Source organism: Pezoporus wallicus, unplaced genomic scaffold, assembly GCF_028554395.1.
Source record: "Pezoporus wallicus isolate ANWC-B61680 ecotype Strahan unplaced genomic scaffold, APGP_CSIRO_Pwel_v1 contig_5261, whole genome shotgun sequence".
NCBI lineage: Eukaryota > Metazoa > Chordata > Aves > Psittaciformes > Psittacidae > Pezoporus > Pezoporus wallicus.
In genome coordinates, this window is record NW_026642423.1 from 5999770 (window position 1) to 6026969 (window position 27200).

Genomic DNA, 27200 nt, shown 5'->3' on the forward strand with positions numbered 1-27200 from the left:
AACTTTGTAAATGCTTTGTGCTACCATTATTGTTTGGTGCCGTGCTTTACAGACAGCAAGGGCAGCAAGCTCGAAATCTGAGGCTGCAGTTGGGGTTTGCCAGTTAAAGGCCTTAAGATCAACATCAGCAATGCCGAAGGATGGGAACTAGATCTCAAACATAGCCCATCTCCTGTTTGGGCCATGAAAGCAAGTGGACAGACTCAAAACCAGGCTAGAACCAGGAGTCTTCAGAGTTACAGTCACAATAGGAGACACATATTTTGGTTTTGGAAAAATGCCTTTCAAAGAAAGTCTTAGTCAGGAGAGACCTTCTCTGTTTTGTGATGAAGTCTGACAAAGAATTCATGGCAGATATGTAGGCTTTCTGTATTTAGCTCATCAGCTCTGTGCACGCTTTGCTGTCTGGCTGTACAATGCCTTGCCTAATGCACCCTCATCCATGATGAAGCTCTTCAGTTCTACCCCAGTACAAACCAAAGAACAATCAGAGACTTGTTTTAATCAGAAACCATTCTTCTCAACAGTGTGGCACTGAAGGCACACACTTTTTTGCAATATGCAAGAGCAATATTTCAAAGTCCCAAAGCATACATGGCCTGTTAGTGCCCACAACAGCTCCTGGAGCAGCCAGTGAGAATTTTGTTAGAGCAGGTGGGGAAGAGCTCCCTACACAGAGGACTTACTTAGGATCTGTGAGATGATGACTTCAGTTCTAGATTTGACTTAAATCTTTCTAGGACTCTGATCTGCTCCTCCATCTGTAAAATGGGCTCCCAGTCTTAACTGACGTCAGTGTAGCATTTTGACAGCCATGAAAGAAAGAAACTGTTACCAAGGCCCAAGGCCTTACCAGAATGCCAACAAACGATGGAGAGTTGTTTATAATATTTTTCAGTCATACAATGACTGAGAAATAAGGGAAGACAAAAGTGTAGATGTAACCAGTGCTGCTTTGCTGCAGCGTAAATATAATGGTAGGAACAGGTTTTATAGATTTCCCTCCAGGGAATTCTATTATAGCTACTATTTTCACTTATGCAGTATAACTTGTGCCTCTGTGGATTCAAACAGATGTCCTTGCTAATAGCTCAGGTACAAAAACCTATTACAAATTTGGGAAAATGCATCCTGGAGTTGAAAACGTTATGAATCACATGGAAAAGAACTGAGAAATGACTCACTTGCACCCTGCAGATTTAAAGAGCTAGGTGCTGCTCAGCTACCCCTTGCAACAATTAAACTCAGCCTAATACCGTACCAGCACACAATAGTCCACCTTGCGCGGCACAAAAGCCCTATGGCATCTAAAAGGCTCTAACACGCCAATTTGCGAAGTTGCCCCTGCGGCTGCTGTTCTAGGACGCGGAGAGAAAAAGCCGGGGCGTTCCTCCGAAGCGCTGCGCACGGAGGGCAGCAGCCAACGACTCGCCCACAGCAGAGCAGAGCGCTTCAGGCCGCTCTTCTGCAACAGCAGGAGCCACGGCCGAGCGCTGGGAGTGAGGAGCCAGCGAAAGCAGGGAGCGGGGGGCATGCGGGACCCCGGCAGCGAGCAAGTGTCAGCGTGGATAGCGTGTGCGCGTGTCCCCGCTCCCGCAGCGCTCCCCGGGCTGGGCGCGGAGCTAGCCGCTGTACCCGAGGCAGGCAAAGGGACCTGAGCAGCGGCACCCAACGGACAAATAAATACATAAAAGGCTGCGCCCGGTTGCCCCGCGGAGGGGGGCAGGAGCCGGGCAGAGGCACGGGGGTCACCGCCAGCCCCGCAGCCCTCCGCGGCACGCAGCCATTTGCCTTTGTTGCAGCCCCGCGCCCAAAAGGTGAGGCGCCGGACCAGGGCTGAGGCTGCATTCCGCGCGCCGGGTGGCTCTTCCCTGAGGAGAACTGCCCTCGCGGCACGGCGGAGGTGGACGCGCGGCGGCAGCGGCAGCCGAGAGAGACCCCCCCGCACCTGCCTACCTGCGGAGCCCGTCCGGGACGCGCCGCCTTCTGCCTTTGTTGTGCATGGCCCGGCAGCGCCGAGCCGCCGGCCCGCCGTCGCCCGCCCCCTCTTGCGCCCGCCGCGCCGCAGACAGGCCCCGGCTTAGCCCGTCACCACGGCAACGGCGGGCGCGCGGCGGTGGCGCTTGCGGCGCGGGTGGGGGTAACGGCCGCGGGGCCCTGCCCGCCGCGCGCCCCCGCAGGGGAGTGCGGTGCTGTGGGAGCAGCGGGGCTGCTGTCCCGCCCCAGGCCTGCGCCCCTCCTTGCCGGGTGTGCCTGGGCTTTCCCAGCCTGGCTTGGGTTATCTCTCGGCCTCCCCTTACCGTGCTTGGCATCCCTCATTTTCCATATTCGGTAGCTTTTCCTGAGGTTGAGCACCTCGAAGCCCCTAGCACCCGGTCACAGACTCCATGTTCTTTCTTCCTACGGCAGACATGGCTCTGGTGACTTTGGTGGCTATCTTCCTGTCACAGGTTTTACACAGAACGGGCAGTTTCACTGAAACCAGTGGAGCTGCTCAGAGAATAAAGCCAAGGCAATGGTAATGCCTCTGTTTTCCCCTGCTCCTGAGCGTGGAAATGAGTTGTGTCCTGCATTCGAAGCTCTTTAATTTGTTATTCATTTTAGGAGCAGCAGTGCCAATTTGGATGCTTCTTCACTTTCAGGCAGTAAGGACTTGGCAAACTCCATGGTTGCTTTGATTGTTTCAAGGATTAAGTGTTGCAGTTCACTGGCTCTATCATGTAACGCTGGATTGAGCTGCGACTTATTATCTATCTTGTATGTGTGTATGTTCACCTCGTTGTGAACAGGCAGGTTCTAGGTTGGTGAGACATGTTAAACGAATTTTCCCTGATAAGATTTGCTCCCTTTCATGGGTTTTATTAAGAAGGTAAAGAGATTGCTTCTGTTTGAGGACATAATTAAATACAGAAGAACTAAATTCTGCAGAGAAAAACTGAATTCAGAAAGAAAGAAACAGCATGCCAACCCTAAGCTTTTTCTGTGTGTCCAACATCTGATTATACAAACGTGTTTTCTTTCTCTGGCCTGTCAAACTCCCATTTCACCTTTGTAGAAAGGGATTTCAGTGGCTGTGGGCTCACACAACATCCTCCACTGAGGCTCTTAACTTACAAAGGCACTACACAAAGCCTCCTCAATAAGCCTCATCTGAGAAAGGAAAAGACAGAGGCAGAGACAGAATGTGCTCAGTGTCACAGAGGAGTCCTCCAGCATAGCTGGGAAGAATTGCCAGGGCTGTGGTATGCTGACGGCAGCTCTGGACATTGAATCCTGTCCTCGGAAGGCAGTGGGAGCATCTCCATCCCTGCCTTCAGGGAGGGCAGGGGAAAGTGGCCAGGAGGCACCCATACTTTAATTGCTCTTGGTAAATTTGGGCCCTTATATCATTTGTTTAGTAAACAATCTCTTTATTAACAAGTTTTTCACTGCGCGCAAGGATGCCCGGAGGATGACCCAGCGTTACTGTGCACAAAGAACCTTGAGACCTATTGCAACGATCTTTGCAGCTCCTTTTACAAAGAGCTGCCTCCTTTTGTGATGCATGCTGATTTATAGTAGCCCCAGTTTCACTTCTTGGAGAAAGCTTTCATTTCTCCTTGTACTTAATGTATGTGATAATCTGTGGTGGAGAGCAGATGTCAGTGCCAGTTTCTGCTTCCCTGGAAATCAGCAGTAGAAAACTGGGAGAGGAGCAGTGAAATAGCATCGGAGCTATCTCCTGTCGGCAGATAGGAGAGCTCAGAGCTCCTGTTACAGCCAGCAGACGCCCTTGGACTTAGCAGCATAGTCTCAAGCGCATGCCTGTGTCTCTACTGGAGATGAGCATCCTGTTGTTTGCAGAGTCCAGTTACAGCTAAAGCTGAGGAAAAGAAAAAACGTATCTGCCTGCATAAACAGGAATTTTCCTCCATTGCAGGAACCAGCAGGGTGCACTGCTTTTTCTCCAGCTCCAGAAGGGCAGAGTGATTTTTTTATTGTTCCTTTGCTGCCTTCTTCCTGCTCCATGACTCCGGTGGCACCTTCACCAGAAGAACAGTCATCGTCCCTTCTTTTTTACCCATATCCATCAGAGCATTTTGTTTTTCAAATTGTTTGCTGCTGCTGAAGCTGCGGCAACAACGCTCCCATATAGCTTTACTTAAGAGAGGGAAGAAACAAAACCACATGACAAATTGGTCCAATTTATCAGAGCAACAGAAACCTGCAATTCAGCTAAATCGCCCCCACAGGCCAGCTTAGATGGCATCAATATTTAATGACCTGAGCTCCATGGCCTTCATAGGTCTGGCTTCACTGCTGCCCCTTCTCATGTCATAGCATGCCCCCCACATTTGTCACTCCACCAGCAACAGTGGCAGAGACCAGAGCTGTGTTGCATGTTTGTGCCTAACAGTTCCCAGCTTTCTGGGTGTGCTTGTGGTCTATGGCAAGCAGACAGGCAGGAGCAGGGCTGGACTTATCTCAGCTCTGGGCCTCTCCTACAGTCTTTTTGTGCGTGATTGTGTGACCCAGATGGGACTGCTCACCTGGTAGTGGGCTGGAGATGGCTTCTGTTCAGCTGTATACATCTGTTCACATTATTCAGGCAAGGGTATTTTATCCCCAAAAGGAGTTGCAATGAAATAAATTGCCAGCAGGAAGACCCCAAAGGAGAATGGGCCAATCTGTGCCAAATCTTGTTCATCTGTGAGAGAAGGGGGACAGCAGGTTTGCCCAGGGATCTCTTTTGCTTGGCCCAGGCTCCAAGCTGGCTACAGTAACTAGCATCTGAGAGCATTTCCCAGCTCTCCCCTGACATGCTGCAGTGACTCCTTTCTGGCTTGCTTTGCCTGAGACAGTAAGAGGAGCAAGTGACAGGTTATAAAATTATATATGGCTGAGGCATGTTCCCTCATGGCTTTCTTGCCTCAGTTTCCATGGTCTGCAAAATGAAGAGCGTAGAACCATAGACTGGTTTGGGTTGGAAGGGACCTTAAAGACCACCTAGTTCCAAATGCCCTGCCATGAGGCAGGGACACCTTCCACTAGACAAGGTTGCTCCAAGCCCTGTCCAGCCTAGCCTTGAACATTGTCAGGGATAGGGCAGCCACAGCTTCTCTGCGCAACCTGTGCCAGCGGCTCACCACTCTCACAGTAAACGATTTCCTTCTACTATCTAACCTAAATCTCCCCTCTTCCAGTTTAAATGACTGAGATCTCCTGGTGACCAGCACAACGCAAGAAGAGGCATTTTTATTTACTATGGCAGCAGCAAAATTTGTGCTGCTGGGCTGTTAATAAACAACCCAGCAACCTGAATTCCTCCAGCAAGACTGCACCTTTCACCAGGCTCCATGTTCACTTAAAAACACCCATTATCCAGCAAACTGCATATTCCAAAGGGGACGTTCATTATCCACTCCAATGGCAGTGAGTGGCAGACCATTACAATAAATGGCTTTTTGGTAAGATGGCTCTATAATTTACTTGATATTTAACAGTGGCCAGGGGGCTCACCTCTTTATATAAAATACATTTATCAAAGCACTTCTGTCAACATCCGCCTGTGCTAAAGAGCTGTTATAATGAGGGTGGTTAGGAACAAACGTATCAGGAGAGGTTGCTCTCTCAAAATAGTTTGGTTTAATGGCTGGTCAGCACAGGGGACTGTGAGGGGACAGAGCAGACTCATGTATTTGCAAGGTAACAGCCAGCTTGCTGCAGCTCATCCAGAGATGTTGGGCTTTTCCCAGTGCCAGAGCTTGGCAGCTGCGGTGGGGCAGCTTCCATCCATCCCCTGGAGCACCTGGGGACTGCCCCTGGCCCCTCCACTCTCATGGTTGTAGAGCTCCAGTCTTGTTATGGGCATGGATGAAAACTAATAGCAGGACTCTGCAGAACAGCATGTGACTTCACAGGCATGTGCGAGTATCCTGGCACATACCTAATGGCTTGTTCCAGGAGTCACCTCCCCAAGAAAGGAACTGAGAGCCAATTCGGTGCCTTCCAAATCACAGCTCTATTAAAAAAATTAACAAGAGCACAGCTCTTCCTCTTGGCAGCTGTCCAGTTATTAATTTCAATTTATCAGATGCATCTGAATGTGCTTGGGCTTCTGCCTGCTAGTTCTATTTATTTGTTTTCCATTCTTTTCTGCTAAAATTAAAACTCAAAACCTTCTAGAGAGAGTGGAAAACAAACATGCTGAACCAGTACTGCTGCCCATGTATAACCAGCAGAAATCACTGCGCTTCCTCCTCCTCTGCAGTGAGGTGAAGTCTAATTCTTCAGACTCCAGGAGCCTCTCATCTCAAAAGTAGCACAGGTACCAGCCGCGCAGCTGCAGCCTTGCATTCTCCTTTTTTTCTGGGCACCTTGGTAAGCAGCAAGCAGCCTTTGGCCCTTAACTGTAGGGTTTTCTGGTGTACTGGTATCCTGCTACTGTGCTGTTGTGGGACCCCACCTGGAGTACCGCATCCAGCTCTGGGGCCCCAGCCTAAGGACATGGACCTGTTGGAATGAGGCCAGAGAAGGGCCATGAAGATGATTAGAGGGCCAAGGCACTTCTCCTATGAAGACAGGCTGAAGGAGATGGGTTGTTCAGCCTGGAGAAGGCTCCACGGAGATCTTAGAGCAGCTTCCAGTATCTAAAGGGGGCCTACAAGAAAGCTGGAGAGGGACTTTTTACAAGGGCATGTAGTGACAGAACAAGGGGGAATAGCCTTAAACTGAAAGAAGATATTTAGAGATTTATATTAGATAATATAAATAATATATTAGATATATTAGGAAGAAATTCTTCATTATGAGAGTGGTGGTGCACTGACACAGGTTGCCCAGAGAGGCTGTGGCTGCCCCATCCCTGGCAGTATTCAAGGCCAGGTTGGATGGGGCTTGGAGCAACCTGGTCTAGTGGAAGGCGTGGGACATGATTCTATGCTAAAACACATATAATCCAAGAATATGGATTTTTTTTCTTCCCTTGAAGCTATCAAGAGGCTGATGGAGGTTCCTCAGGCCAAACTTTGCCTGTGCTAAACAGAGTTAGCCATTTTACCCTGCTGTTAACACCCAGCCTGCCTAATGCTTGCTTCATAGAATCATAGAATAGTTAGGGTTGGAAAGGACCTTAAGATCAAGTTCCAACCCCCCTGCCATGGGCAGGGACACCTCACACTAAACCATATCACCCAAGGCCTCGTCCAACCTGGTCTTGAACACTGCCAGGGATGGAGCATTCGCAACCTCCCTGGGCAACCTATTCCAGTGCCTCACCACCCTAACAGGAAAGAATTTCCTTCTTATAGCCAATCTAAACTTCCCCTGTTTAAGTTTTAACCTGTTACCCCTTGTCCTATCACTACAGTCCCTAATGAAGAGTCCCTCCCCAGCATCCTTACAGGCCCCCTTCAGATACTGGAAGGCTGCTATGAGGTCTCCACACAGCCTTCTCTTCTCCAGGCTGAACAGACCCAACTTTCTTAGCCTGTCTTCATACGGGAGGTGCTCCAGCCCCTGATCATCCTCGTGGCCCTCCTCTGGACTTGTTCCAACAGTTCCATGTCCTTTTTATGTTGAGGACACCAGAACTGCACACAATACTCCAAGTGAGGTCTCATGAGAGCAGAGTAGAGGGGCAGGATCACCTCCTTTGACCTGCTGGTCACGCTCCTTTTGATGCAGCTCAGGATACGGTTGGCTTTCTCAGCTGTGAGCGCACACTGAAGCCAGCTCATATTAATTTTCTCACTGCTTGACTTCTTGGTGGTGTCTTGGTCTGTTTTGAACTCATCTTCATCTCAAAGCACACCACCTTATCAAAGGCCTTGCTAGAAAAGCCCAGGCTTTTACAATGGCATCATTCTTTATGCATCTGAGTGTGAATAAGAACTGAAAAGCCAAAGCTTATGAATTTACTTTTAAAGTGATAAAAATTACAAAATATCCTCATTTACAACTGCAGCATATAAATCCTATTTACCACAGCACAATAAATAGGATCTAATTATTGATGTACAATAAGATTCTTAATAAGAGAAGTCAAATGCCCTAAATTAAGGCTTTGGTCTTTGTCAGTGCTTCGTCTAAGAATTCAGATATTTTTCTTCCTTAAAATCTCACGCAAGCGAGTGCATGGTGCAAGCCATGAGTCTGGTTGAGTAAATTATTCTTCTGCCTGTTACCTAACAGGATTTCCTTCCACCAATAAATAGAGTTCCCAGTTCTGCACTTAGATCATCATCAGGAATGACATCATCCTCCATAAACTCATCTCCAAGCTTCTTCCACCACGGCCAGCGAGTGTATTTCAGCATAGTGTTGTGTGATTGTCTTGCCTTGGTAGCTACAGGGACTGATCGACTCATAAAGACATCAAGATCTTTTTCTGTGGTCTCTGTTAACCCTGGAGCATCTGTAAAAATAAGATGTTTTTGTTTGTGATCTTAAGAATATTTCAAACAAAAAATAGAAGCAGCACTACCCTCCCACTTTCCCACTGTTCTAGATCACTTCTTTCCCTATGCTAGCATCACAGTTTTACGGTTGCATTATAAACCTGATGGGAAAAGTGATCCAAATTAAAGGTAATCTGAGAAAATAAATACATAATGGGGGAGGGAGAGGAAGGAAGAGAAAGCAGGACTTTCATTTAGGTGCAGTGGTGACATCCACCAAAATGACTTCTTGTGAAAGTATGACTTAAGAGAAAGAGGACCTCCTGGCCACTACTGCTGGATCAGCACTCCTGGTGCAAGCTGACATCAGCAGAGTGCTTCCACTGCTCTGGTGCAGCAAACTCCTTGCCTGGGGGACCCAGCCCAGTGTAAGAGTATGTTGCTGATTTGCCTGGTCAGGGAGCAATGAGCTCCAATGACACAGCACATGACAAACTAAATAATGGAATTCGACAACTTGCTGAATTTTGTCTGGCTTGGGTGCTCTCTGGTGGCTGCAGTTTGCTATTTTCACTCTCACTCTGGGTTACTTGTCTGGAATTAAGATAGCACGAGAGCAAATTCTGCTTCAAACAAAGCCAGGCTGGAGAAAATGAAAACATGACTTGGAATTCATAGTTCAAAGATTTCCCTCTTTATCTGGAAAAGGTGAGAGCACTTCAACCAGTGGCTTGCTTACAACAACAAGACAGACTAAAGCAAAACAAACGTAGAAGAGGAGGCTTGTGTGAGATCTCCTCCTTAGAAAATTTAATGCCTTTTACAGGGCCATTGCTTTTCATGTGAACATATCAGAGAGAGACTTTTAGCAGAAGAAGATGATGTTCCTTGAAAAGCAGGTGTGTACATTTAGCATGTAGCAATGCTTTGGTAACCTCTAACAAAGTCTAAATATCAAGATAAGGCATATGGCACAGGAAGAAAGACATTTCAGTTCTGAAGTGAGGCTTTACCACCATTCCCTCTAATTTTCTTTCTAAATTAGTTTAATCCAAATGGTAATTAAAATCATGACCAGAACAGTCACATACTCATTAGTAGCTCCACATCAGTGTTGACCTGAACCAGCAACGTCTCTCTTCGCTGAGCTGCTCTCTGATCCAGCCTGCTCCTCAGCAGGAATTGTGCCAGCTTTTCCTGGGCCTGCATATGTAATTCTTTACTCCTTTCTTCTGACATTTGGGAAGCCTGGAGGAGAATAACAGTTTATTACCATTAGAAGCTGGTTACTTTAAATCTTTTGGGGGCAGAATAATGTCTAAAAAGGAATGCAAATCCTATTCTTAATTGTTAACTCAGTAACTTTGCTTCCTCTGCAGCTCTTTCCAAAGCTATCCATCATCACGTATATAAATTTTCCAATTACAGTTTCCTTTGACCCTTTTTATTAGATTAATGGTTTAAATCCCCAATATCTCAGTGTCTTGCTGTCAAACAAGCAGGGTTAATTTATGCATACCTCATATGTATTATCTTGAATTTATGAAGCTGACAATATTTCATCTCTACAGTATTTAATGTTGCATCATTAATGCAGATTATGAAATGACTAAGAAACAGACCGGATGCAATTTGATGTAGTCATCCACCTTCTGCTGCAAAGCTAGTCTCTGCTCATCAGTCAGTCCCTTGGGATCTTTCCAAGGAGAAAGAGATCTCCTCCTTCTTCGTTTTTCCAGGAATTTACAAGCCTTTGTAAAGAATATATGAGAATATGATAATCACAGACAGGAAGTTTGTCTTATCACTTTGTAATCAATTAATGAAAGAAAAATGTTCTAGTCCTGCATCTGTTAAAGCGTAAGTGTAGCTCTGATGCTGAAAAGACAACATACAATGGTCAGCATGAGTGTGAAATTGTAAGAACACTCATAATAAACTACTGACTCACCTGTACAATGGTGAAATTCCAACCTTACATTTCATAGTGGCAGCTCTTATATTTTAGTTACAAGTCTGTATTAGGCTTTGTAATCTACGCAGGGTGTAACATGTCAAAGCAACCTATGGCTCTAGACTGTCATCCTTTGAATATTTTTTTAATAAATTATGGCTACATCAACAGTAAGAGAATAAACAGAGCTTTCTGAGGCATTGCAATAATCCACTCAGTTCTGTAGAATGTTAGAACAAAGCATATACTTACTGCTCTCTGGATGACAACAGCTGCTTTATACTCCTTGAGAGATTGTCTCTGTTGATGGAAATTTCTTCTTGCTCTATATCCTCGCCAAAATCTCTGGATAGTTAGTGCTGATTTCCCCTCCATTTCCTCCATGTACTTATCTACCTGACCTACAAATGTAACAAAACTACAGTTATGAGACTGTGGGTTGGGATCTCTTACATTTTTACTCTATTTAAACTAGATAATACTAAAAAAGCTGGCGGTGTTCAAGGCTGGGTTGGACAGAGCCTTGGGTGACATGGTTTAGTGTAAGGTGTCCCTGCCCAGGGCAGGGGGTTTGGAACTGGATGATCTTGAGGTTCCTTCCAACCCTAATTATTCTATGATTCTATGTCTCGGAGACTTGTAGCTGCAGTGGAGCTTTGTAACCCAAGAAAACCAGGTCTCCCTTTCTCCTGCACTGTTTTGAAGGCAGCAGATCTTGATCAGTAGTTACTGAGCCCTTGCAGAATTAGCATGTTCTCTGTCAGGTAATTGGGTCAGGAGAAGAGACAGTAAGACTACAGTGCAAACATACACCCAAGATTAGGAAATAATTTGAAGAAACTGTTCTTAAGGAGACAGAGACAACTTAATCTTCTAATATAGTTTAAATATAAATCATACTGGCATGGATTATTTTCAGTAAGGCCAGCTGTCGTTCATGGAACAGTCTCATGGCCCTCTGTCTCTGAAGTTGCATTTGCAGTTTTAGAGCCTCATCTTCCTTCTGCTTTTTCAAATGCTGCAGCTCCTGTTCCCGTTTGGCTCTGCAATACACAAATACATTAAAATTAGCTTAAGTTGTATGTTCCTTAAAAGAATCTCTCTTTCTCTTTGTATTAAATGGTCCAGCATCGAGGGAGGAAATCCACAAAATAATCTGCCATCCCAGCTGTTGGCTGCAGGACCAAACCAAATGATGAGAAATCAACTGCAAGCTAACAAACTACACTACATCACCACACTATCTACAGTCATGAAAAACTCTGAGCCAGTCACAAAACCTTGTATCAAATCAGAGGATATACTTTTACTTAAGATAAAGTTCTAAGGACACTGAAGGGAATGATGCTCCATGTGGGACATTCACAGCCAGCACAAAATAGAACAACAATTTTGATTCCATCATCTGAGGAAGAGGTAAAGCAACATTATCCATGTGCCCCAGTACCTTTCCTAGTGCATCCATCAGCATGCATGGCACCTGCTTTCCATAATCATACTATGAGTTTTGTACTGACTGCAAGGGGAGATCAGAATGTTGCTGCTAAGGCTCACTTTTTCAATTTGGAGGTTTTTTTTTTCTCCAGGAAAGACAGACTGATGCATTTTCTCCATCAACTTTGTTAACAGAACACCAGGAAAGAATTTTCTTGTGATTTTTTCCTGCTCTGTACTACTTGTTGCGGTTTGATGTTAGGATGTTGCCCCACTGTGATTGCCACTGGAAAAGCTCCAGCAGATGTTTCACCGATGAGACAACTGAAAATTCTGTAACTGTCCCTAGAGTGTTTAAATTACCTGTATATCAATTATATATACACTAACATATTAATATATAGACCAGTATGTTAATACTAACTATACTGATGTATTGGTACCCATAATTACCGAGACCAATTCAACACCATCTCAGTGACACATGAGGATCTGTGAGGCAGGACTCCCCTTCCCTTCACTACCCCTTCTCATCCCAATGGACTTGACCTCATTAGCAGCTTCATGTGTAAAACTTTACAAGTTTACCCCACAATAAGGTAATGATGTGACCCCTCCTCTTCTCCTATTGCAGCAAAATCACTTGCCCACTCAAGGGCTGAGCAACCCCACTGGGCCCACAGCCCTGAGTTCTGCTCTCCTCTAGCATTCTTGCAGAGACTATGAAAGGAGCACCTGAAGCACTAGGAAAGAGGACAGATGGACAGAGCACAAGCCTAAGGGGTGCCAGAAAGAATTAAAAAGGCTAGACTAGAACTAACATCCAACAAATTTGGTATTGCTGCATGTCACATACCTTTAGACTCACAGTACTACTGAGTTGCAAGTTCCCCATCAATAGTATAAATTGAGTTATAATTTTCCCCAACCATACTTTCTCCTGAGTCTCTGCAGCTGGGTGGGGAAAAGTGAGGTGGAAGCTATTGTGTAAAATTTATGATCTGGATTTAAAGTTCTGGCCCTAACTGATAAAAGAACCTCCAGCACGAACTAAGAGACCATAATTCTTTTAGGACAGTAATGCAGACTTGAAGTGTGCCCACACAGCTACCTACCAAGACAGATCATGATACATGTGATTACATCAGAACGGTCTTCAGGAAATTTTAGCCAACACAACTGTGTGAATTAGAGCTGTAAATCTTCGCATTTTTAATCCAGGCAGGCACATATTACACTTCTAAATAGAATGATGTCACAGGCTCAGACAGGACTCTTGATGACATTAATAATTTCTCCTAGACATTTTTATCAGCTCCACTAGGTAGGAAACTACAAGAATGTTTCATGAACTTCTCAGATGTGCATCTGTAAAACTACCAATAGTGTCTGCCAGGTATTCAAATGTTTCTTTGATACTGGTTCTTTCCTGTGAAATCAGCAAAACACATGCTTTTCTTCATTCTCTGTTCCTCCCAATAGTAAGACATATTTGTTCGCACACCACCACACCGTGACGGAGAAATGTCTCTGAACAGAAGCAAAACACACAGAGAATAAGATCCAAGCTTCCTTCAGTAGTTCATGGCACAGATCAGCCTCCCTCTGATCATCCCTCTAAAATATAACATGCGGAGTTTAAGATGTTCCACTGCAGCTGCAGGTGAGCCAAGTCTGGAGTTTCAACCTCAGGGATATTTAACCACACTTGTTCTAAAATAAATCTGTGAATATAATCAAACCCTCACTCTTAAAAGAACCTCTTGAAAGCTTTTCTGAGGTCATACTTACACTATTTTTCAGCATAACACTAACTGCAGCTTTGACCTAGACAGAAAAAAAAATCCAACACTAGAGTGGTACAGTTACTGTATTTACTCAGTACACTGGGACTGACTAAGCCATAAACACACAGCTGCAAGGATATGAATACATTTCTATTCCTCTCAATATTAAACAAACATATTCAAAAGTCCATTTAAATGACTCAAGAACTACTTAAGAGGCATGCTGGAAACATGACACAGGAAAGTCAAGTAGCTTGTTGAGTGCCAACAGCCTCACCACCCTTTTCCTTCTGCTTCACCATGGTATGTTTTAGCCCATCATCCAATTTTTCTGGGCTCTGATTTTTCACTGCAGGCTTGCAAGGTGCCTGATGACGGCAGGAATACTGCCTCAAAGTGTGTGGTGCACTAGAAAGGAGTGACAAGGATGTTACCCTTGGTATTCCAGCACAAAAGCTGGAGTAGCTAGTGGCCCTCCATAGGCACAATGCTTGTCCCTGCAAACCTTCCAGAATTTAAAGATGACATCCTAGATAGTCCAGTATCTTCTTAATGCCAGTCTAGACAACAAATCATAACTGTCTGCTTTCTAACACCTTGATCATAATGCAATGTGATTTGAGTGATTGATTACTAGGATCTAGCTTTGACGTGGTAATGCTCAATATATGCAAAAAAAGATTGAAAAAACCTGCTATGGAATCTGAACTTGATTTAGAACCCTTGACCTACGTTAAATTCATGCTACATTTCTCAGGAGTTAGCCTAACATATGCTAACATTACTGCTGAAAACTTGCTTCAAGTAAGACAAGAATCATTTACGTAGCTTCATTCTTCCCTGGTGCTCCAAGTCAGAGGATACTATTTCTAGGTCACTGAAATGACCTCACTTCTGAGAGTCAGAGATTTAAAATATTAATGAGGAACAAGGTCTTGCAAGCACTGTACTAGGCAAGCACTATGGGCTTTGGTTTCTGCAGCACTCTGGCATAGCAGATTGGAAATTCTAGGACTGCTCCACATTCAATCTATGGTGGAATTTTGTGTCAAGTTAACTGTGAACAAGTTAACTATTCCACTACCAGTACACCATCCTCTAATTCTGTTTAGTGCAATCCAATGCTACAGAGTGGCAAGCTTTTAGTTTTCCATGTGCCAGAAATACACAGAAAACATATAAAAGCATCACAGACACAAGTTTTTTTCACAGAGAAGTTTGGCACCTGGGGAAGGGACAGTTGGAGCTTTTGGCATCAGAAGTGGCAGTTTGGTCCTGCTGGAAAAGCACACTTCGGATGTTTCTGCTACAAGAATCTGTAGTGAAACAGCTCATATTGGCATTGCGTTAGCTTTATGTTTCAGAAATAACAGCTGACTGGAAAAAGGCATCTTCAAGAGGAAGGAACTCTTGGTAAGCCCTACTTCAAAAAGGACATTGGATTACATGAGCCAAATTCTTCCTGTTACTCTGTAACCTGAGAAAAACTAAACCAAACCTTCCTACTAATCCTTCTCTTTAGTGCTTTTTACAAAATCATACTGTTTACCTGAATCTTCTTTGTAAAGTAGTCACGGCTTGGGGTAGTTTTTTCAACCTTTTTCTTGTCTGAAATCCCCTCCACGTAGCCTGGATTATACAAGCTGCTTGATGCTGCCTCTGAAATGAATAAAGCAGTTGGTAGAATATTTTCTCTGCATAAGAAAACCACTGTTAATGCTTATGTATTTGGAACAATCTCAACATTTGGCAAAAAAATCCCAGTTTTCAAATGCATCCAAATTTAGTATTTTTAACATCTTGAGGAACATCAGGTCTTGTAAGACAGTTGCTATCCTGAATCCTGTATTCCTCTACAGGCACCTAATCTGATCACCTGGATTGATGCTCTCTGTGTGAAACGAATCTACAGCAGAAACATAAAATACGTATTAGCTGCATTAACCAATGTTAGGAATTTGTATTTAAAACACCTGAAACACTTGATATTTCAAATGGTGATTCAATCAAAATACCTTCTCTAGAGAGGGCAGAAAGACAAGTTTGGAGAATGAGCAGAGGAAAAATGTTACATTTGCAGCATGAAAAAAATACCTATGAAATTTTAAAGTCCATTAGTATAGTGAAAAAATAAACTAGGCTTTGAAAAGTGTCAAAGTGATAGAGTAAATCCATTCTAAACATACATAAATCACATGTAATTAGGATTTCACATATAAAAGTCTCATTAAACTTCAGCACCTGCATTTCTCCTTTTCCACTGGATTGTTCCAAGTACAGCAGATCCAAAAGTTGACTTAGATCCCTGTCAAATCCTTTGCCAGTCCACTGTTTACTTAAAAGCCCTTTTAATCCTAAGAAAGAGAGAGAAGCAGCATGTGATACTAAGGTGAATTTTTATTTTCAGGATTTCAAACCACCAATTTTCAAGTAAAAAAAATCAAATCTGATTCTATGTGCACAGGAACAGTAGAGCTGAACATCATCAATCAGTCATCTTTGTGTTTCAATGCAGGTTATTATCAATGAATATCTGGTACTGCAACCATCACAGAGAAGTATAATGCCATGACCATAGTTTTGTATGTCCACGGCACTATCTCTTGTGTCTACATAACTGGCAGGTACATTATCAATGTACTTTCAGTGTCTTATAGGTAAGTCATTTTAAGGTTCTACAAGGATGCAAAGTACCATGCAAGTGCTGGGTTTTATTAGCACTGCTTTTGTATTTTTCATAATAAAAATTTATTTATAACTGAAATTCTTTGATGTCTTATCTGCATAGCTCAGTCTAAATGTGAATACATGTGCATCCAATCCCTGAGACAAAACAGCTTTTTAGGTTTGCAGTAGCTAAAAATGACATTTGTGCTCCCCCCACAATACACACACACGCGCGCTCTCTGTGCTGCACAGAGGATACAAAAAGACAGTAACATGTGCTTTTTAACTTTGTATCACACAAATCCCAGAGGCTAAGTGTTCTATAGGGAGTTGGATGTAAAAGGAAAGAGAGCAAGAAGTAGACACGTTTGGATAGCCTCCTGAAAGAACTGCAGATTCAGCTTTTCCATCTTCAAGTCACTGTCATAAGCATATGCATAAACTGGACAACTCCAACACACACGTATAATTATATACATGAATCTGGATACGGAGCACAAAGTCCTTCACACAAACAGAAATGTGTTCTATCACACATGCACCATTTTGGAAAGACGACGATAGTTTAACTTCTTCAGAAGAGAAACAGGTGAGACTTCAAATGGAGTCAGGGGGTGCCCCTACTGCTGCCTGAGCTCTGCACAGCCCGGCTACACAAGGCAGAAGTCCTATGCATCTGATGCAACCATATGTCAGTTTCTGTACAGAAGTACAGCCATACAGACCTTCCAGCTCCTGACAGGGAGACCTCAAGTGTGCCTCTCAGCTGTGTCAACACACACAGACATAAGGACAAGACCCTCATGGGTCTGTAAAGACCATGCTAGTCTTGGAGATGTGAGTCAGGTGATGTCCTCACCTCCAGCAGGCTGCCACTGAAAGCTTGCACTGAAGTACCTCACACTGCCCACAGCTCTGAGCCAATGTAGAGCCAATTTACTTCAACAGAGATAGCCAGCTGGTGAAAAAGCTGTAATGCTTTCTTTGTTGCTGCTACTCCTCAAGCTATCCAAAGGACTCCAAAGCCTGAGTGAAAACTAACGTAAGGACTCTAACTTTAAAAGAAAACAGAAAAGAAGAAAACAAAAAAGAAAAAAAAAGTTGGTTTTTTTTTTTGTCTTCCTTAATGGAAAGAGGATGTGTGCACAGAAGTGAGATTGTCTCTGAATGACTGTGTCATGTTGTGATTCTACAGCAAAATAAAGCATAAGCCTCTGATGGAGACGTGCATTTCTTCAGACCAGCCAGCATGCTACAGTTGGGATGATCAGATTATCACATCAGCTTCTTGTGGAGCCGCAATGTGATGCTAGATTTAGGCACTTTATACTTAATTTCATACCAATAGGAAGCTCTCCTCCTTCAATTCTGTAGCCAAAAGGGTGGGAAAGCTGCCAGTCTGGTCCAGAAGTTTATCTGGCTGGTACTGCCTAATAAATAGTCAATACAAACATAAAAAAAGGGAATTTGCCCTTTTTGTCTAGCATACCCACTTGTCACTGTCCTTGTACCCAAAGACCTGAGGCTCCTCACAAGTAGTTTTGACCATTAATAACATCCAGAATATAAAAGACCTGGCAAACATCAAAGCTTCTTTTTTAGTCTCCAAGGGCATGACAGAGGACAAAGGGGTTTCCTGGATCTCCCTGCTAGGCTAGAAACAGTAAATGGGACACCTCATTAACTAATGAATAACATGGAGCAAATTATATCCATACTGATATACCTCCTCATCTAAAGGCATTGAGACAAAATAATAAACCCATTTTGTGAATTACTGGAAAAGTTCATTCCAATCTTGGATATAAAACCACAGGTGTCATCTTAGTAACAGAAAAGCACCTATCATATTGGCAGACCTGTAACAGAAGTTGGCTTTAAGTAAAACTTTGATGGTTCTGGATTAGTGAGCCCTAGCACACTGGCAGATGTCTGATACCCGGCTCTTACTGGGGCAGTAACAGGCACCCCGCTACTAGGATCTCTCAGTATCCAACCTGCACAGGAAAAAAAGATGCAGAACATTACACAGAAAGAAGACCATCAAGTTGGAAGTGATGTCCCACACAACATCCTTGTCTCTAAATTGGAGAGACATCAATTTGATGTCTCTCGGTGGGTAAAGAACTGGCTGGATGGCCACACACAAAGAGTTGTGGTCAATGGCTCAATGTCCAGCTGGAAACCAGTAACGAGTGGTGTCTCTCAGGGATCGGTGTTGGGACCGGTCTCGTTTAACATCTTTGTCGCTGACATGGACAGTGGGATTGAGTGCGCCCTCAGCAAGTTTCCCAATGACACCAAGCTGTGTGGCTTGGTTGATACGCTGGAGGGAAGGAATGCCACCCAGAGGGACCTTGACACGTTTGTGAGGTGGGCTGATGCCAACCTTGTGAAGTTTAACCATGACAAGTGCAAGGTCCTACACCTGGGTCAGAGCAATCCCAGGCACAGCTACAGGTTGGGAAGAGAAGAGATTCAGAGCAACCCTGCGGAGAAGGACCTGGGGATGTTGGTTGATGAGAAAATGAACGTGAGCCAGCAGTGTGCGCTCACAGCCCAGAAAGTCAACTGTATCCTGGGCTGCATCAAAAGGAGCGTGACCAGCAGGTCGAAGGAGGTGATCCTGCCCCTCTACTCTACTCTCATGAGACCTCATCTGGAGTATTGTGTGCAGTTCTGGTGTCCTCAACATAAAAAGGACATGGAACTGTTGGAACAAGTCCAGAGAAGGGCCACGAGGATGATCAGGGGACTGGAGCACCTCCTGTATGAAGACAGGCTAAGAAAGTTTGGTCTGTTCAGCCTGGAGACCTCATAGCAGCCTTCCAGTATCTGAAGGGGGCCTATAAGGATGCCGGGGAGGGACTCTTCATTAGGGACTGTAGTGACAGGACAAGGGGTAACGGGTTAAAACTTAAACAGGGGAAGTTTAGATTGGCTATAAGAAGGAAATTCTTTCCTGTTAGGGTGGTGAGGCACTGGAATAGGCTGCCCAGGGAGGTTGTGAATGCTCCATCCCTGGCAGTGTTCAAGACCAGGTTGGACGAGGCCTTGGGTGATATGGTTTAGTGTGAGGTGTCCCTTCCCATGGCAGGGGGGTTGGAACTTAATGATCTTAAGGTCCTTTCCAACCCTAACTATTCTATGATTCTATGAACAGCAGCTTTAAGAGACAAGTTGCCACATGCAGAGTCCTCAATACACTGAAGACAATAAATCTAAGAAACAGGAAGAGGTGTGGCACCTTAAACTACAATGAAAATGAACAGAAGGGATTAAAAAACACCAACACAGCACTGCAGTTTCCATACGTAGCGGGTACTTATGAGTACGTCTCCCATATGAGATGGGAAACCTCCATCTTTGTATTTTCACTGTGAACGTAAGAGGTCAAGTTATTGGTGCCATGTATGTTCACAAACCTTTGTAGCGAGTTGTGAGTAACTTCACAAGCTGCTTGCAAAATTTTGCCACCACCAATAGTAGTTTTGTAGCAGCATTTCCTATGACAGGATTGGTGGTAGCCGAAAGCTTATAAACAAGTTCATCCAAAACAGAGTGAAGGGTCTCTTTATCAACCTGAAGCAAGACAGAACTTTAAAGAAGAAAAAGAAAAGGGCAGGGGGAGATGGAGTAGAATTGAAGTGTTAATTAAAATTATGAGCTTTTTAACAGTGACTTGATTTAGGTAAGTCAGGCATTCAACAAGCCCACATGCCCAGCTAGCTGGCCCAGCAATCTGACAAAAGCAGGCAGTACTACTGTTTCAATCAACTGATTCCCATTCCCTCAATTTAACAAAATAAAGAAAATAGCTTTTATTTTCTTTTTTCTATTTCCACAACAAAGACTGAGGAAAACACCCAACACAGTTCTTGATATGAAAACTACTAACCTATTGACCTTCAAAAGATTGTGTAAAACAGACATCATTAGAATTGCTGTTTCAACATCATCTGTTATTAACAACTGCAGGAAGTGATCATTTCGCAGTACTGCAAAAGCAAAACAAACCAAAACCAAGTAAACAAGAAATCACTCAATCAGAACCAGACTTGAAAATACCATATACCAAACAAACTATTATGGAACACAAGTCACAGCAAGTAAAGTCAGATACTGTTTTCTGGAGCAAAATCCCTCTTCTACAATTTTTACAGTGAAACTTACAGGCATAAGTAAACTACTTCAACATCCAAAAAACGTGTTAAGCCCTGTTTTTTCTGCCTTTGGATATCCCTCAGGCACTGGTGTTGCAATGGAATAAAAGCTTTAAAACCTTTTATGTTACATGAGTACCAGTTTCTTATTACAACAGTGGAATTATCACTGTGGCAACAATATACAGAAAAGATAAGGACTTCAACCTCGACAGTTTGTTACACCAGGCTTATTTAACGCAAGTCCACTGATGTCATTACAGCACCATCTTTTTAATTCCAGTGTATCACTGTATACATACTTAGTAATCTTTCTGGCCACATGTGTTTTTAGTTAGTTACATATCTTGTGATCCTTAGGTTTTTGCTCTGTATCAGAAAAAAAAAAAAAATTCTGCTTTTTAAAATCAGTGTGCTTAACACTGGTCAAACTGAAAGCTTATTTTGGTCAGAAATGTATAGTGAAGTTTGTTAAGTATCTGTAAAATTTCCCATCGTGGTAACAACTTCATAAATTTGTTTTCAACTCTCTCCCCTTTTCAGGGCCAGCAGCGTACTCTGACCAAATTTCTGCATATGTTAACCACACACAGGTAATAAGATGAACTGTATCTTATCAGGAAACTATTTTTAAGGTGCAAAATTACAAAGGAAAATTACAGGAAACACTTTTAATGTTTGCCTCTGAAATACTAGAAGGGAAACTCCTTAGTATTTCCCTTTAGTGGACCTTAGCCATTTTCCATATTGCTGTTTCTGCTGAGTGGACTACTGTAAGAAACTGAATTAACATCCACTCCAATTTAGAAAACTAGGTGGGAATTAGCTTAAGATTAATTGCTGATACCTGTATTTGCCATAAATAAACTTCCAAGTGTTTTATGGGTTTACTTTTCCCTTACCACACGCTGCTAGTTGAATATGCCCACCGACCAGCCAGCAGGTGGCATCAGTTACTATTTGGAACCAGCGTAAAAAATCCTGTTTTTCTTCATCCTAAGCAAAACACAAGTAGGTAAAAACATGTATGCGTACGTTATCTTCACTGAGGACTTCAGCTTGATGCAGTGGGAAGGTTTGTATGATTCAGGGATTTGGAGGCCAAAACTTCTTCAAATTCCCAAATGAAGTTGGTGAAACTGTGTGAATCAGTCAAAAAAAATCCCAAAACTCATGATTCCTTCAAGGCCTGAGATCAATGAAGGCAACATAATCATATTTAAAAAAAACCATCCATTCCTGAAAAAAAGTCACAACAGGGAGAGAGAAGTCTTGTTTACTCCTTAAAAAAACCCATTTGATAGCATAGGAGGGCTAAAACAAATAACAGAACAGTAGAAATGTATTACAGATTTAATACAAAGTGGGAGATATATTATTTAAGTTTTAATCTTATTTAAGATTAAAGCACAAAGTGGCCAAGTACATAGTAAAAATGAAAAAGGTTCCTATAAACTGACATGGCGAGGCTTCAGAAGCACCTCCTCCTTGGAGGTCTGGGAGCAAATATCAAACCACTGTTAAGCTGAAGTTTTGATCAGTTTGCTAAACCATGTTATGTGCTGGCCTGTGATAACACTGGACTGGAAAAATGACCAGGAAGAGTCCTGGTTTGAACACATGAACACGCATACAAGAGCGCAGTCCAGAGTCTGTATTCCACGTGTGACCCACTGGAACTATGAAATCTTGGTGTGTGGGACTGCAAAGGGGTTTTTGATAGTACTACACTGCCGACAAATGTTGTTACAGAGCACTTGGCCTGATATCTCCCACATTAATTCAGGCTCACAAATGAAACTCTGGAAAGCCTATTCCTAGATCCATTCTGTAAGTCCCAGCCATCAGTCACAATTTAAATTTGCATTTGGTTCTTACTGACAATGAGAGATACAAAATCACAGTAATAAACTGTAATATTATCTGTTCTGTGTTTTGGCAACACGTCAGTTTCAGAAAGCTATTCCAGTACTTCCCTTGACTTCAAAGGCTTGTACAAAAAGCAAACGAGGGCAGAATAAACTACAGATCTCTACTGGTAGAGTGGGATTTCAAAGTTCCACTGAACAAGCACCAAGTCTGGGTGCCCAGTCACCTCTGAGACCACAAGGTTTAAAAGCCAAAGTACTAATTATAATGTAGACTGTATTTGCATTCAAAAGAAATCTTTGCCCACAAGCATGACTCAAGTAGCAGGCAGGATGAGACATAATAAGAAAGTGTGGGGGAAATTACATATTGCGGATAAGACTTGAGTCTCCTGGGATGTTCTTCAGGAAGCTTTCTTCTTAAGCATTAAATGGACTTTTAAGTATTGAATTAACAGAAAATACGTTACTTTACTGATACTTTCTGAGAACTAACTGTGGTTCTGGTGTCCATCACAATACTCCATAGGAAAATTTGGGCTAAGTGCAAGAAACCAGTGAGCCAAGAAATGAGATAATACAGGGAAACAGGGATATTAAAAGAAACTATCAGAATCCATGAGATTGGTTATTTAACTTATTTGTGCGTTTGTTGTTTTTTTTTTTGTTGTCCCTCCTTCTGATTCTGCAATTCAGAATGCTTCAAAAGGATGAGGGAACCTCGCTGGGCAAAACCTTTCTCTGCAAACAGGGAAGGAAATGTGAGAAAGTGTCCAAATCTACAAATTCACAAAGTCTGCCTTTGGGGCTTCCAAAGTGCAGGTTCGGAAGCAACAAGCATTGTGGGATTTTTTTGCCAATTTGGCAGCAGAAATTGTACGGTAAAGCAAACTTCAGCAAATCTGATTTAAAATCTTAAGACTTCCTAAACGTTTTTTTGTAAAGCTGAATAAAGCAGTAGGAGCAGAGCCCTTACAAAGACCGAACTAATTATATGCAAAGTTAAAAAGACGCTACCATTTTTCTCTGTTGCACTACTCTAATTCTAGTATGCTTCTTATAACTGCATTTCTTCCTCCTACCTTTAAAACTGGTGAAAAGTAGTAGCCAAACTCTCTAAACAAACGTACGGTACCAAACTAGCTTTGCACATGTAATGGACCATAGGCTCCACAATGACTTATTTCAGTTCCGAAGCACCACAGCATAAAAAAAATACTGTAATTTCTGGGAAATAAATGTTCATAATACAGTGTCTCTAGAATAACACCCTACTTATACAAAAACCTTGGAAGGTTTACAGAGGTTCTCTGCTCTTTTAACTACAGAACTTAAATACCTTGATCGCTCGGATAAATCGTGCTTGCAGGCGTCTTCCCAAAACCAGCAGGTTGTCTATAGCTGAAGGAAGAAATTTCTTGTGAAATTCTTCAGGATCTTCTTTCACCTCTAGTCCTACACAGCAATGACTGAAAAGGAGGGAGAAGAAAAAATAAAAAATAAAAAAAAAAAAAAAAAAAAATCAACCTGAATTGAGGGTTCAATTCAGAACAAATTCATATGTCCAGATATACCATTTGAACAGCTTTGAATGAATGTCACGTCATCAGAGAATAAATGCTTCACTGGCATGGGTCAATTCAACACTGAACAATGGTTAACTGCTGTGACTGGCTCCAAGGTAGCTGCTTCAAAAGGAAGAGGAATCAGTGGCAGGCTGTAAACAGCGAGTACATTGCTACTTATTACAGCATGTCCAAGTTTAAAAAATATCCAATGCACTTTCTCTTTTAGCTTCACAGGATCTGTTCAGGCTTGTTCCATGTGTTAGGGAAGGGCTCTAATGGTCATAAAGAGAAAAAAAAAGCAAAACAAAAAGGTAGACAAAAACCTGAAAAAGGCAGGCTGATGATGCAGGGGTGCAGATCAGGTAATAAAAATACGCATTGAAAAATATTACCACAAAAACTTCTGTGAGTCTGTCTAGAACTTTCCTCTAACTGAAAAATACACATGGGCTACAAATCAGTTCCTCAGATCTCAGTTCTCTAATTTTACTCACAGCAAACATGATGGTCATTTCTGGAAGGCTTTTTACAAGAAACTGCATGTTTTACAACTGGGAAGCTTTTCAGTTCTGTACTGCATACTGCTACTAGTGTAATAAGAACAAAATCTTCCTAACTTTTTATGAATTTTGCTTTCTGACATCTTCCCCAGGCTTGGTTAGCTTTTTGCGAACGCACACACGTAAGGCTTTACTTACCAAAGGGCTCAGAAAGCAAATTCTGGGCATGAAGCTGAGATTCATCTAGCTACAAAAGGACATTTTTATAACCAAAATAAATTTCAGTTTTCTCTGCAAACTGAAATAGCTTAAAGGGGATTATTTAAGTATCTATCACAACTCTGGTGATAAATCTTGCATATTTTACTGCAAATTCCTGGCATTAAAAATTCATCCTGCACGCACGGCATAAATAAGAGCTGGTTGCCTAATTGCTTCATGCCTTAGAATTTTGCTCCCTAGTTAAGCCAAAAATCAAGCATAACTTGGGGAAAATTTAAAACTTACTGTTTTTCCTGACATTGAAAATGAGACTGGATCATTGGGGATTTAAGTAAAGTTGTCTTATTTACTAGCTATGAATTACATTTAATAATGCCATTCTCACCCTATCACTACATCAAGCTATCTAGTCTGTATGAGCTGGGTCCTCTTGTATGTTGAAAATGTAAATAGATAAATAAAATAGGATACTAAATACATATTTAAATAGAGTGAAGCCAAGCTGTGAGTCAATCACACCAAAGATTTTTGCAAGATGAAATCTAAGTGAACAAACTCTTTAAAATAACTGCAGTTCAAAATTTGCAGTGACTGGGTAAGAACTGTGACACTGATGAGCACTGTTCACAAAAAAGGGTAAAGCCAACACAAAAAGTGTTCACACCAAATAGTTTACCCAGCTCAATAAAACACTGCGAATGAATTAAACAGGACCAATTAGGCTATGCATGACCCCTCTGCTCTTGACTGCTCCCTGCACTTTAACCCTCGCCTTTCCTGAACAACAAGCCTTGTTCTGGATGAGAGCCACTATATTACAGCTTGAAAAGAAAAAGAGCAAGATGAAAGGCCAGAAAGAATACAAGAAGAAACCTTTTTAGCATTTTTTTACCTTAGTATCTCTGCTAGCTGGGCAGCAGTAGCCCAGCCTCCATGCAGCTGAAAGTGGTTTTGTCTAAGGACCAGCATGCAGTACTGAGTAAGATCATAACTGTATATATCTTGTTTAATTTTTTTTGATTCTTCAGATCCCAAGGAAGCACTACTTAAAATTCCTGCAGGAAGAAAGCAGGAGAGAGACAAAGAGGAGCACGAGATTCTGATATGCAAGACTATTTTTTTTTCCCCAAAAGCTATGTGTACACATACCCAGGATTAAGGTAATTCTAAAAGAGCTAACAGCAGCATACGTTTTCCCCCAACATTTTTCACTCCTACAGGTACAATCCATTTTTTAGCTTCTATGACAACTGGGACAACATACATTACCTGGGATATAGCCCATTTGTATGAATTTATTATGCCAAAAGAAACCACAACCACTGTGAAACATATAGCTTCCTCATAATTACATCCTAATTTAGAACAGGACCTAACTTGTTTCTACAGTTTCCATGAGCAGTGGCTATGTAGCAAAAGGAAAGACAGGAGGGAGTTACACAGGAGCTTGTGATTGCATTTCTATGTTAAGACGTAAAAACTGAATACTGACAAGCACTCCATTTCTCAACCAGAAGTACTGGCAGAAGTGATTTGATCATGTGCAACATCCTTTCCCGCATCAGCAGTGGTCTTGTAAACACGGTGACAGCTGAGAAGGAGAAAAAGACTTCCTCTCCATTTGCTCCCCAGCATCTCCTTCTTATTGTTACAAAGCCAAATGCCACTCAATGCCCAGCTGAACACTCAACTTTCCTGAACACTCTCAGGAAAAGCGGTATTATCAGTCTCACAGAGTTTCCAGCCCTGTCAGAAATTCTCAGAAAGACCTTCTGTCTTTAAGGAGGCAGAAGGAAGCAGGACTGTCCATACTCCATTGCCTCATCCCTTTATTTTAGAAAAGGCGTTAATTACCCTTTAGCTTTAGAAGTAGCAGGGGGATGTCCTGTTCTCTGCTCTCGGTAACCTGAGCAGCTAAGGCCAGTACCCGGGGGTCGGCAGCTACCAGGCCCGCGCTCGGCGCGTTGGCCATAGGAAACAGGGGGAAGCCCACAAAACCATCGATTTAAGCCTCTTCCCTTGTTTAGTTGCTTCGGTGCATGTGTGGGGTCCTTAAGCCACGACTTCCACCAAACCTCCAGCACAAGCGGCTGGAAGCTGACGCTCCGCTCTGCGCCTGGGCCGCAGGTCTTCCCCTGAGAAAGGAAACAAACATGGAGAAAGCCCCATTCACACTCCCTCACGTCACCTCTCGTGCCCGAGGGCAGCGGGACCGGCTCTGCCGGCAGCGCAGGGCTCCAGCAGGACCGCCCGAGAGAGGCCCCACGGGGCAGGCAGCGTGAGAGGTCTGCCCGAGGGCCGCCGGCATCACCTCAGCCGCGGGCACGGAGGGGTGGGGAGATGGAAGTGGTGGCAGACGTGCACTGCCCGCCAGCAGGGCGGCGAAGGAGAGGTGCCTTCGCCCACAGAGTCACCTCAGCGTCCCCACGGCCTCCGCTCCGGTATCGCGGAGCCCCCAGGACCTCGGTCCCCACGAACGGGGCCGTCACGCACGCCCTGAGGAGAGCCGCTTCCCTCCCGCCGCCAACCCGCCTAATGCCGCGCGCGGCTCCCTCACTTCGGCAGGGGAGTACAGGGAGGGTGTGGAACGGGAAAACCGAACCCACCGACTCTATGGCGTGGCCTTGCTCTCCGGCCGGGAGGAGAAGGTGTGGGTCGG

The 27200-nt window shown here is 43.4% G+C and overlaps 2 protein-coding genes across 5 annotated transcripts in view; both read right to left on the bottom strand.

Annotated features, from left to right (window-relative positions):
* The window catches only part of LOC130610429 (uncharacterized), a 44930-nt gene extending 42864 nt beyond the window's left edge, over positions 1 to 2066 (bottom strand). Inside the window, exon 1 of one of the 2 annotated variants that reach the window (XM_057430316.1) lies at positions 1957 to 2066. The gene's annotated coding sequence lies outside the window, so the exon portion shown is untranslated. The remainder of the gene's footprint in view (positions 1 to 1956) is intronic. The other variant, XM_057430318.1, reaches the window with a different exon arrangement.
* Positions 2067 to 7873: 5807 nt separating this feature from the next.
* On the bottom strand, positions 7874 to 26982 carry IQCB1 (IQ motif containing B1). 3 transcript variants are annotated; one of them, XM_057430330.1, is made up of 14 exons: positions 26948 to 26982; positions 26396 to 26676; positions 25434 to 25596; positions 23591 to 23720; positions 21286 to 21379; positions 20119 to 20218; positions 19646 to 19818; positions 15795 to 15907; positions 15103 to 15212; positions 11233 to 11375; positions 10585 to 10733; positions 10001 to 10129; positions 9470 to 9626; positions 7874 to 8395 (listed from the first exon to the last, which is right to left on the bottom strand). In XM_057430330.1, the coding sequence occupies exons 2-14, from the start codon at positions 26511 to 26513 to the stop codon at positions 8166 to 8168; spliced, it is 1809 nt and encodes a 602-aa protein (XP_057286313.1). In that variant the 5' UTR covers positions 26514 to 26676; positions 26948 to 26982; the 3' UTR covers positions 7874 to 8165. The 3 variants fall into 3 exon arrangements, with proteins under 3 accessions (XP_057286313.1, XP_057286311.1, XP_057286314.1); XM_057430328.1 differs by lacking the exon at positions 26948 to 26982 and having other exon boundaries at positions 26396 to 26880; XM_057430331.1 differs by lacking the exon at positions 26948 to 26982 and having other exon boundaries at positions 8230 to 8395; positions 9498 to 9626; positions 26396 to 26881.
* Positions 26983 to 27200: the final 218 nt, after the last annotated feature.

What these genes read in the sequence shown, in the direction of transcription:
- IQCB1 (XM_057430330.1), bottom strand. Translation starts at nt 26,513, where the DNA reads ATGGCCAACGCGCCGAGCGCGGGCCTGGTAGCTGCCGACCCCCGGGTA. An exon ending in ACTTTACAAAGAAGATTCAG is followed by an intron (nt 11,376 to 15,102) that starts GTAAACAGTATG and finishes TGTGTATTGCAG; the next exon opens with AGCCAAACGGGAACAGGAGC. An exon ending in TGATGTGGAGCTACTAATGA is followed by an intron (nt 8,396 to 9,469) that starts GTATGTGACTGT and finishes TTATTTTTACAG; the next exon opens with ATGCTCCAGGGTTAACAGAG.